An 11,640-nucleotide genomic window follows, 5' to 3' on the forward strand; every position below is an offset into this window, starting at 1 on the left:
TAGTCTTGATTTAAAGACTTCAAGTGATGTTGATTCCATCACGTTACACTAGGTCAGACTAATAGTTAATTACCCTCACTGTTAAAAATTTTCACCTTATTTCCCATCCGATTTTTCTAGCATCCAACCATTGACTGTTGTTGTAATTATTCCTTTTTCTGCTAGATAAAGAGCCATCTATTATCAGAAATCTCTTACCCATATAGGTACTTGCAGTTGGTTAAGAAGTGACTTGATCACATTCTCTTGGACAAACTAAATTGATTGAGCTGCTTTAGTCTCTTAACTATCAGATATTTTCCAGACCTTTATAATTTTTCAGCATCCTTTTTGAAGTATGGAAACCAGAACTGGACATGGTATTACGGTACTGGTCTCACTAATGTGGTCAGGATCAAAGTGATTTGAAGGAGGGCCGAGTTTACTTATTGTCCATGGGTTGGGGTATAAATTAAGGACTTAATACTCCCCTCGATTCATGCCTAATCTCCCACAGATATGAGTGAAAAGTTTGCCATCACTACACTTGTATTTATTATTTATTTGTTCAATCCCTTATTGTGAGTGCCACTGATGCGAACCCTCTCCCGCCTTTAGGCTGCCACTTCTTCTGGCCTTGGTTCTCTTTCCCCTTTTCTGTTTCTCTTCTTTATTTGTGAGGCTCCTCTGTTTTTCCCCCCTCTACATTTTCTTCCCTTCAACAACACCAATTCCCACGCTTAATTCCTCTCTTGATCCTAAAATGATCATTAATAGTTAAGGTTGACACTGCAGTGGGACATGTTGTCCTTTGACATTTAAATGAGATTGATAGGAAACAGGGAGTTCCTCCCTCTGAGTCATTGTTTCAGGCTTTCTGCAGATCAGTTTACACTCAGTTCGTTTTTAAAAGATTATCTCTGCAGAGGGCTAGAAAAAGTATTTTTTAATGAAAGTTGAAATTTCCACCATCTGAGGTTGGCAAGGCTACATACAAACAAATCATGAGAGCTGGATCCATCCCTATTCTAGCCTTTTCCCTAAAACATTCATAAATGCTACATATTCCTAAATGATCTGGAAAAATGGGGTAAACAGTGAGGTGACAGAGTTTACAGATGATACAAAATTATTCAAGATTATTAAGTCCAAACCTGACTGCAAAGAGTTACAAAGGCATCTCACAAAACTGGTGACCAGGCAACAAAATGGCAGATGAAATTCAGTGTTGATAAATGTAAAATAATGGACCTTGGGAAATGTTGTCCCAACTATACATACAAAATGATGGCGTCTAAATTAGATGTTCCCACTCAAAAAAGAGATCTTGGAGTCCTTGTGGATAGTTCTCTGAAAATGTCCACTCAATATGCAGCAGCAATCGAAAAAGCTAACTTTAGGAGCCATTAGGACAGTGATAGATGATAAGACAGAAAATGTAATGCCACTATATAAATCCATGGTATGCCCACATGTTGAATACTGCGTGCAGTTCTGGTTTCCCAATCTCAAAAAAGATGTATTAGAATTGGAAAAAGTACAGAGAAAGGCAAGAAAAACTACTAGGGATCTGGCACAGCTTGCATATGGGAAGGGATTAAAAAATCTGGGGCTGGTCAGTTTAGAAAGGAGGTGACTGAGGTGGGATATGACAGAGGTCTATAAAATCATGAATGGCATGGACAAAATGAAAAGAACATAACACAAGAACCAAGGGTGAAGTTAATAGGCAGCAGGTTTAAAACAAACATAAGAAAGTACTTCTTAACATAACACCCAGTCAACCTGTGGAATTCATTACCAGGAGATGTTGTGAAGGCCAAAAGTATAACTGGGTTCGAAAAAGCATTAGATAAGTTCATAGAGGATAGATCCATTAATGGCTATTAACCAAGATAGTCAGGGATGCAATCCCGTGCTGTGGGTGTCCTTAAACTTCTTTCTTCTTACTAGAAGCTGTTACTGGACTACTTGATAAATTGCTATGTTCTGTTCACTCCCTGTGACGCATCTGACACTGGCCACTGTCGGAAGACAGGATATTGGGCTAGCTGAACCGTTGGTCTGACCCAGTATGGTCATGTTCATTCTTCCCCCGTTGCCTCACTTTTGCTTTGGGTGATGGATCAAAAGGGCTGAGGTGGGGAAATGTCTTGGTAGGAGGCAATAGTGGAAATTTAAACTGATTCTGTCTCCTTGTGCCTGGAGGAGGATGGGGCAGTTGGAAGAGAATGTATGGTAGTAAGAGCCTGGCAGGAAGGGGAGATTTCAATTTCAAATGGCCCAGGGTTTTTTAAATATGCACTTTGGCCCATCAGTGTTAGTCTGTGTAAATTCCTTGCCATAGGTACAGTCTTGTGTGAGTACAGTGCCAAGCATGTCAACAATACTCAAACAATTGTTATGGTCTGATGTAACACAATGTGGTACAGCCACATTATAACATGCACTTGTTCACTTGTTAGGTAAAGCGTTCTAGAAGTAAAGGTGGATTGGCTGGTCCTGATGGTACAAAGTCAGTGTTTGGTCAAATGTGTGCTAAAATGAGTTCCTTCAGTCCAGACAGTCTTCTACTACCTCATCGTGTTTGGAAAGTAAAGTTTGTTGGTAAGAATAACTTTTTTCTCAACCCTACTTCCCCCATAACCATATTCTTTTATTCCTTTTGGGAGATGGGGGGTGGTATTACAGCAGAGCATGGGGGGAAAAAAGAAAATGCTTAGTATGTTCAGCAGTGCAAAGGCCATTTTCCAAGAAGTTCAGGCCCCATGTTTAGGTTTTGTCAAACCTTGTATCAGTAGAAATGTTTCCATCATGGTAATCTCAAATTCCAAAGATAATGAACTTTAAAAATCAAAGATGCAGATTTCTAACCCAAATGTAACTCTGAAATTGAATCTGGCTCACAATTTGCATTTTACTTTGCTTTAATGGTGAAAAGTAAACTAGATTAGGATGTTGCTAATAAACTTCCAATCTATGGCTATATTGACATTTTTAGAACTGTATCAAAGTGAACGACTGTTTTAAAATATTCCCTAAGAACCTTATGTTCACTGAATCTTTTATTTTTCCTGCCATCCTCCTGCTTCCTTCTTTTGCCCAATGGTGACACAGTAATAATACCTGGTAGCTTTAGGAGAGAATACGGTTTAACCAGGAGTTTAAAAATATCATAATATAAATTAAAATAGGATTAATTGAAACTACTGTTAATCAAGGTCATGTTGATTAAGCAGAGTAATTTGTTTTGTTTTTTTGTTGTGTTCTTAAATGCTAGCTTTGCAGTCCACAGATATTTTAAAATGTCTGGTAACGCTTATACAAGGTTGTAAAATAATCATATCCATCAAGGAGGAAACTATATTACAGAACCAAAATTTAAAATGCATTAAATTATTTTATCAATATGACAATGCAGCTTTTAAATACAATTTTTCTATTTATCTATCGCAAAGGAGAGATATTAATACATTTAATTCAGGACTGCATTTGGAAACGTTCTTGAAATGATCTGCATGTTTAAACCAACTTTTTGTTTTCACAAGGCGAGTCTGTGGATGACTGTGGTGGAGGTTACAGTGAATCAATAGCAGAAATGTGTGAAGAGCTCCAGAATGGGCTTACCCCTCTCCTCATTGTGACCCCGAATGGAAGAGATGAATCTGGAGCAAATAGAGATTGCTTCCTGTTAAACCCTGCTGCCAAGTCTCTCTTACATATGAACATGTTTCGTTTCCTGGGTAAATTTCTTAGCAGCACTGTAATAACTTTACCAAATCTTTGACCATGAGAAGTGTGTAGAATTTAAAACATAAATTAAGGGGAGGGGGATAGCTCAGTGGTTTGAGCATTGGCCTGCTAAACCCAGGGTTATTAGTTCAATCTTTGAGGGGGCCATTTAGGGATCTGGGGCAAAAATCTGTCTGGGGATTGGTCCTGCTTTGAGCAGGGGTTTGGACTAGATGACCTCCTGAGGTCCCTTCCAACCCTGATATTCTATTATTCATATTTTTTTACATGTCCAGGTGTGCTGCTGGGCATTGCTATCAGAACTGGCAGCCCGCTAAGCCTCAATCTGGCAGAACCAGTATGGAAACAGCTGGCAGGGATGAACCTAACAATTGCTGATCTCAGTGAAGTAAGTATGCAGTTCTTGATCATAGATCTAGGGTCATGTCTACCTTATGGGGACTGTTCCAGCGCAGCTGTGGTGCTGTAGCTATCCCAACATGTACCTGTAGTATAGATGCAGTGTGTACACTGTCTTAAGGGATTTTTCTGAACTACAGTTGCTACATTGACAGAAGCATTTTTCCGCCGATCTGGCTGTGTTTACTCTGCGGGTTAGGTCGTCAATAGCCATGTTGCTCAGAGATATGGATTTTTTTTACACTCCTGAGTGATGTAGCTTCATGTCCTTAATTTTAAGTGTTGAATAGGCCTAATTTACAGAAAGCGAGAGAGAAGTTAGCATAAGTTCTCTACATGAGACTGACTTTCTGCAGCTGTAGCTTGTTGCATTTTGACTAACCTTTTTAGCTTTGAGACAGTGTAAAACTCTGTTTTGTCCTTAAAGTTAGAAATTTAAATCAATTTAAGTCTTATGAAAAGAGTTAAACTAATTGTTTGAATTACAGAACACAGTGAAACCTGTCTTAAGCTATCACAAAAGGAAATGAGAAACTGGTTGCTTAAAGGGGACTTTCTAGTAAAGATGGATCAAAATTGTACACACAACGCTCCTGAATTGTTTGGAGTGGACTTCTAGGACAAGAAGTTGTGTGGTGTAAGGGATGGTCTTTTATGCAGTTTAAGTGTATTGCTACCCTTATAGTAAAGGCTAATCTTCACAGGTACACTTCTGTGTATTTCTGCACTTTAGTTTATGTTTCTAGAAGGAAACCAGGCAGGAACTCCACAGCTTTGAACATTTAAAAGTTGAGATGCTTTTATGAGGAACAGTGTGGCCCAGTGGGCAGAACACTGGACTGGACTCAGAGTCAGGAGACATTTCAGGCTCTGCCACTGGCCTGCTGGGTGATCTTGGGCAAGTTACGTCATCTTTCTGAGTCTGTTTCCCCATCTGTAATATGAGGATAATGATACTGACCTCTTTTGTAAAGCTCCGGTGAGATCTAAAGACGAATAGCACTATATAAGAGACAGACACTTTTATTAGGATCTTTGTTACAAGAGCAGTTCCTTTCAAGCTGCAGTCAGCAGAGAAGTTTTGTAAGGGCCATATTATCTCAGCTCACAGCAGTGCTTAACAACTTCACAGCACCTCATTCATACGTTTTCCCGGGTTCTTACCTGTCTCGAGTCAGTTTTTTACTGTTAAAAAAGATGTTTTTTCTTTCGTTGATATGCTTTGAAGATGCCTGTAATAGTGTATGAATATTAGATGTTCTCCGTTTGCCTGATTGTTTTTGTTTTCTGTATGGTTTCAAGGACTTAATTGCAACAGGAGCAGTAGCCCTTTAGTTACCAATCCTTAAAAGGACAGTGCAGGTGGTTAACTGTCTGGCTGGCTCTATTGGGGAAAGGTTCCAGCATGTAATCCCAGGGGAACTTTCAAGCTGGAAAACTCAAACAAAGAACTTTGGAGCAGATAAAAAAAACTGAGCCCCTGAGCTTGAAGGTGTAGTGGGAAAACACACATGCAAGGGGACTGCAGGAGTTGCAGACTGTCCCCCTCACACTGAGGTTGGGATACCTGCCTAAATTTTAGGTTAGACAGTTAAACATGTAGACAGTTTGTGTTACCATCCTTTAGCTTTTGTTATGATTTATTCCTGTGGTTCAAATTAAACAATACTTTGTTCTGAAAGGGTTGTTTTGGATCACTGTTTTCATACTGGTCACAGGAAAATCTTGCAGGTCTTGAACCCAGTCAGGCCTGCTGAGGAATGATGAGTTACACAGGGTACTTTACTTCATGATCCAGTCTGAGAGTGGGAGAACCACAGGTTTCTCAGTTCTGCCCCAGGGAAGTAAAGTGCAGGCCTGACATCTGGAAGAGGTGCACTCAGACAGAAGGGGTCAATGCTGCAGCTAGCCTTGAACTGTGACAATACTGGCCCTGCTTTGTGCATACTGTTTGTATTGTTGTTGCTCCCAGAATGCATTATCCTTTTTCTTATCTGTGTCAGGTTGTCTGATGCTTACTGCTCTGAGAATTGACTTAACATGTTGATCCTTGTTCTTGTCAAGCAGGACTCCTGTGAAGTGTTGCAATGTTCTTTTGAGAACAAGGGAATAGTTCATGTGAGGCACCCATAAATCTAATCTCAGTGGTGTGATCTGGTTTCTTGGCAGATACTTTTTCCTTTCCCTTTTTGTTGGGGGGGAGGGAGAAACTGGACCACAGAAATTAATGAGGTTTCTTGCAAAGTACCATACTACATTGTTATTTAAAAAGCCAGTTGGATGATTGCTTTCATGTCAATTATTAATTCTGGGTAGTTGGTGTGACTAGTCCCCCTTGTCCTATCATGAGAAACATTAGTGTGCCGTATGAAAAGTACACAGAGGTGAAGAATAAATAACTTCAGTTTTAGCTCATGGATTTGTTTTTCTTTGAAAGGTTGATAAAGATTTTATTCCTGGGCTTATGTACATTCGAGACAATGAAGCTACTTCTGAAGAGTTCGAAGCCATGAGCCTTCCTTTCACAGTGCCAAACGCAAGTGGTCAAGACATTCAGTTGAGTTCCAAATATACCCATATTACACTGGATAATAGAGCTGAATATGTGAGACTGGCAATAAACTACAGGTTCGTTGAATAACTTCACTTGTTAGATTTAAAGAAATTGTGGGAATTAGAGAAGTGTTGCTTTTATGCAATGTCATGCAATGCAGTGCTCTGGCTTCATGTACAGTATTAGCCAATTTTTCCCCTGTCATTATTGTAGAAATCAATATCCTTTGAGAAGGAAAAAATTGAATCATTAGATCAGGCATATTGTTGAGAAAATAAGAAGGGATTGTTACAAGCTGACAGTGGTGGCCGAAACTGTCTCTTGTCATCTTGGCTTGCCCAGAGGTTGATCCAGTCTCCTCTGGCGTGGGCTTCACAATAGTTGTCCATGTCTGTCATCTCCAGCCTGGCTTGCTGTAATGTGTTCTACTTGGGCTTATCCTTAAAGTCCTCTCAGAAGTTCCAGTTAATGCAGACTGTCATTAGTCTCCTTTTAATGCAGAGCAGGACCACAAGAGCCTGCTACATCTGGACTCCAATCTTTCCCTTGGCTTTCTATTCAGTTTTAGATGCAAAATTGAAATGGCAAGTTTTGCCTCTGGCAGTTGACTTCAGACTTCAATTGTTTTAAAATGTAATTTTAAAATGTATCGTCTAAGGGACAACCTAACTAAATTCTCAATCACTGAGGGACAATTTACACTCATTCCTATATTTGCTTTCTACAACCAACACTCTGCATAATTTTACATGAGTGATGTACCTGAATATTTGGATGCTAATATCTAAACTATATTGTTAAATATATTAATCTTATTTGGATTATTGCTGATTATGTACTATATGTATTGTATTACTTTTAAACCAACCTTTGTACTTTTGGATAATTTAAGCACTATACCCAGATATACAGACACTCTCTTTTCTTAACCTATGTATTATATCATTTTAACATTAGCTTTAATAAAATTTTTATCCTCACTTTTCAATCCTTGCCTAATGCCATCTAACCTTCACATGTGAGGCAGATATACTCCAATTTGGCTGAGATGTGCTTAGGTCAAGATAAGAGTGTGGGTAGGAAAAGTAGCTGGAAAGGTGGTTTTGTGGCCCTGGATTTTGGGGATGGTCTAATTTACCTTGCTTACCCATGGCTCACATAGGGCTTTTCTGACAGCCAGAGTTTGCCAGGAATAGGAATACCACATCCCTCTATGATTCCCCAGTTTGAGTAAAATCAGCCTGGACTGTTATCTTCTGCTCCACCCTCATCTTTGTGCTGGTCTGTTCCTCCATATAATTAGATTGTCAACTCTTTGGGGCAGAAATGGTCGTTTCATTATATACGTACACGGGGCTTTTAGCCAGAGTTTTGCAAAAGTTAGGTCCATCTTGCTGGAGATTGCATGGGATCCTACACACAAAATAATCATAATTAAAGATGGAGCATTTGTTTTTAATATAGTGTAATCCTTTAATATAGGATAACTTGCGCAGCTTTCATATTAGTAGTTAATCTGACAGTAATTATATCCAACTTCACCAAATTGTGAACCTCCTAAATTGGACAAGAGCATAGAAAAAAATCTTTAACAAGAACGGAGAAAGTTTAACTAAGCTTTTTTAATGTGAAGACAGCGTAGTCATTTTACAGCTGGCATTCCCACATACTTTCATACTTCATGTGCAGCTAAAAGGGATTCCAAAAATGGTGAAATTCTTTCCTGCCTAGAAAACATTAAGCAAATTCCAACCTTGTTTTAAAAACTAAGGCCAAAATTTCTACCCCCGAGTGCCTAGTTAGGCTCCTGAATCCATATGTAGACCCATAATAAGTGTTCTAATCTTCAACAGCACTGAGCAGCCAGAATTCTGAAGTCAATGGAGCTGGAGGTGCTCTGCACTTCTTAAAATGAATCCACTTTTATTTAAATAACTATATTTGCATTTAGGAGCTGAACTGGGCATCCCAGGATGTGAAAATGTTGTCGTCCCAAATGCTTATTGATTAGTATAAATGAGGCAACAAATTGGCGTAATTAAGAAATGATTTTTGGACAGTAATTTTAATTCACAATGCAAGCTGCTCAAAGGATCACGATAAGTGTTCACTGAAACTTATTTCCGCTGAAATGTCTTTCTGCAGGCTTCATGAATTTGATGAACAAGTTGCAGCAGTTCGGGAAGGGATGGCCCGGGTTGTTCCTGTTCCTCTTCTTTCACTCTTTACGGGATATGAACTGGAAACAATGGTATAGGTTTTCTCATTCGCTACTTCTGCTGGATTGATGATGTAAAATTAGGCCATTTACTCGAGTCTTATTGATCCAACTCTCATGTTTAGTAAAAACATGCAGTCTAATTATAGTAGATTGCATGTAATTTGTAGGTGAAGGAGAGGAGTAGAAAATATTTATATAGTTGTCCTATCGTACTTTCACAAGGATTACTTTTTATGCAATTGGGCAGTGTGATGTGATAGATTAAGTGTGGAGCTAAGAACCAGGAACTGCTGAGATCTGACATTTGACTTGGAAAGAAATCATTGAAAGAGCTGTTGAGGGCTAATTCAATTTTGTACAGCACTTCAAAGTTGTAAAGTGTTAAGTTTAGTACTGCAGTTGCATAAAAGGAGGCTAGTCATTGTCCCTGATGCTAAGCCTCACTGTTTGAAGGAGTTAATAGACCATAACTAGTAGATGTTTGGAATGTTCATTTTGTCATTGAAAAAGCTGATTAAACATTTTGATGGAAAGAAGGGAACAAATTGCTTTTGACTGATTTCTAATCAGTTCTTTTTCTTGTCTTCGTGTTCTATTTTCAGGTATGTGGAAGCCCAGATATCCCACTTCACCTTTTGAAGTCTGTAGCAACATATAAGGGAATTGAACCTACTGCCTCCTTGATACAGTGGTTCTGGGAGGTGATGGAATCCTTCTCCAATACAGAACGATCTCTCTTCTTACGTTTTGTATGGGGCAGGACAAGGCTACCTAGAACTATTGCAGACTTCAGAGGCAGGGACTTTGTTATTCAGGTAAGGTCAAGAGACCTGCAGGTTGGTAATGAAGGAGTGGTGGCAGACAAGAAAATGTGCTAACTTCACTAAGCTAGTTTAATATCAAGTTCACCTTAGAGTTTATAGAACTGTAGAGGATGCAAAATGCATAACTAAGCAACAAACTTTCATTTAAATATTGCCCTTGGTCCAACTCACTATTTCCTGTGCTGGGCAATTGATTTTTTTTTTTAAAATACCCTCCTCCAATCCCCCACTCCCTGCCTATTTTGCTTCTTTTGGTGAGTTTCCTCAGTAGTAATCAGCCCTGATTTTGCTAGTATTCACTTAAGAGACCCGTTCTTATCAGATGTTTCAACTTAATACACTGAAGCTATGTTTTTAGCACTAGAGCATTTTTTATATTTTACCAGTTACATAGCGAATAGTTGGATTTTATCTAGCTTGTTTCTTTAGCATATACTATTCATTTCTAATAGCCTCATACTATATAGAACAATGTTTTTGATTTAGTATGAAGAAGATGTATTTGACTTAGCAGCTATTATTTTTAAGTGTCTTCTTAACATCAGGGTAAATATGTGGGGGTTTTATTTATTTATTTATTTTTAATCCTTGTCTTATTTTAGTATGTAATCTCTGTGTTGTTGAACAGTAAAACTAATGGCTTGTTCCTGTTGTCTGACAGGTTTTGGATAAATACAATCCTCCAGACCACTTCCTTCCTGAGTCCTATACATGCTTCTTTCTGCTGAAACTGCCCAGGTATTCTTGTAAGCAGGTACTGGAGGAAAAACTGAAATATGCCATTCATTTCTGCAAGTCCATAGACACTGATGATTATGCCCGGATAGCACTGACAGGAGAGCCAGCTGCTGATGACAGTAGCGATGATTCCGACAATGAAGATGCAGATTCTTTTGCTTCAGACTCTACACAGGATTATTTAACAGGACATTGAAGCAAGTAACATAAGAGACAAATATGTCACAAGCACTGAGGCATGAAACGCCACTCGTGGCATTTGAGCAAAGGAGTACAGAATATGTATAACCAGAGGAATACTAATCTTCTGAACGTGGGGAAAGCTTGTTTGTTACTCACAATAGGAATAATGGAGTATAACTTAAGGCATCTGCTTAGAATAAATGGCACGGTATATGGGCATTTAACATTTATTTTAAGAGTTGAGAGTGTCCCCCATAAGACTGCACTACATTTAGAAGCTTTGTGTTTACTAAAGTGTTGTAAATGTTTATATACATATGGTAGTGCAGCATCCAGAAAAAGCAGTGAAACTTTTAAATTGTGGGTGCAATAGATTTTTTTCATAATAAGTGTTTGTGTTCTGTGTAACTTCTTGATTGTATATTGGAAATACTGTGCAGCAGCTGAATAGTATTATAAATATTTCAATTAACTTTACTAGAAGTTTGTTTATTAAACTTTTTGAACATTAAATTATCAGTATTCCTTGAAATACATCTATAGGTAATTAAACGAAAAAGGCCATTAGGTTCACCTCCTCTCCCTGTTTGTATATTTTAGCTTATGCATTATGTATCTCAAATCGATACCTTTCTGTGAACAGCATCATAATTCTTATCATGGGAAGTGTATTGTATATAATTAATTTGTGCCATGTATATGCAAAAATTATAATTTCCCTCTAAATAAAACTTCAGTCACAAAGACTTTAGTATGACTTTTTATGGTAATATGTAGCGGGTACGTAGAAGAGAACTGTAAAATGGTTCAAATCTTTAAGGCTGTATCTATGCCAAGTTCTTTTTCTGTAGCCCAGTGTCTCCTACATTCTGCTACACATGGGCTCCTCTCCTCCTCTATGCAGCTTCCAGAGATGAGCCAAAGCTGCATCGCCTTGGCTACGCCCAGTTCTCCCACTTGTTGACAGATCTTCTGCCTCTGCAGCAGCA

General features: G+C 38.6%; 1 protein-coding gene across 1 annotated transcript in view; it reads left to right on the plus strand.

Moving 5' to 3' along the window:
- HERC2 (HECT and RLD domain containing E3 ubiquitin protein ligase 2) overlaps positions 1 to 11,398 on the plus strand; it is a 193,783-nt gene extending 182,385 nt beyond the window's left edge. Inside the window, exons 87-93 of the mRNA XM_045004994.1 lie at positions 2,445 to 2,586; positions 3,528 to 3,722; positions 4,008 to 4,120; positions 6,569 to 6,759; positions 8,831 to 8,936; positions 9,509 to 9,721; positions 10,392 to 11,398. Of these exons, the coding sequence (XP_044860929.1) occupies positions 2,445 to 2,586; positions 3,528 to 3,722; positions 4,008 to 4,120; positions 6,569 to 6,759; positions 8,831 to 8,936; positions 9,509 to 9,721; positions 10,392 to 10,664 (1,233 nt within the window). The 3' untranslated portion in view covers positions 10,665 to 11,398. The remainder of the gene's footprint in view (positions 1 to 2,444; positions 2,587 to 3,527; positions 3,723 to 4,007; positions 4,121 to 6,568; positions 6,760 to 8,830; positions 8,937 to 9,508; positions 9,722 to 10,391) is intronic.
- The last annotated feature ends 242 nt before the right edge of the window (positions 11,399 to 11,640 follow it).

The sequence above is a fragment of the Mauremys mutica genome, chromosome 1 (genome assembly GCF_020497125.1).
Source record: "Mauremys mutica isolate MM-2020 ecotype Southern chromosome 1, ASM2049712v1, whole genome shotgun sequence".
Lineage (NCBI taxonomy): Eukaryota > Metazoa > Chordata > Testudines > Geoemydidae > Mauremys > Mauremys mutica.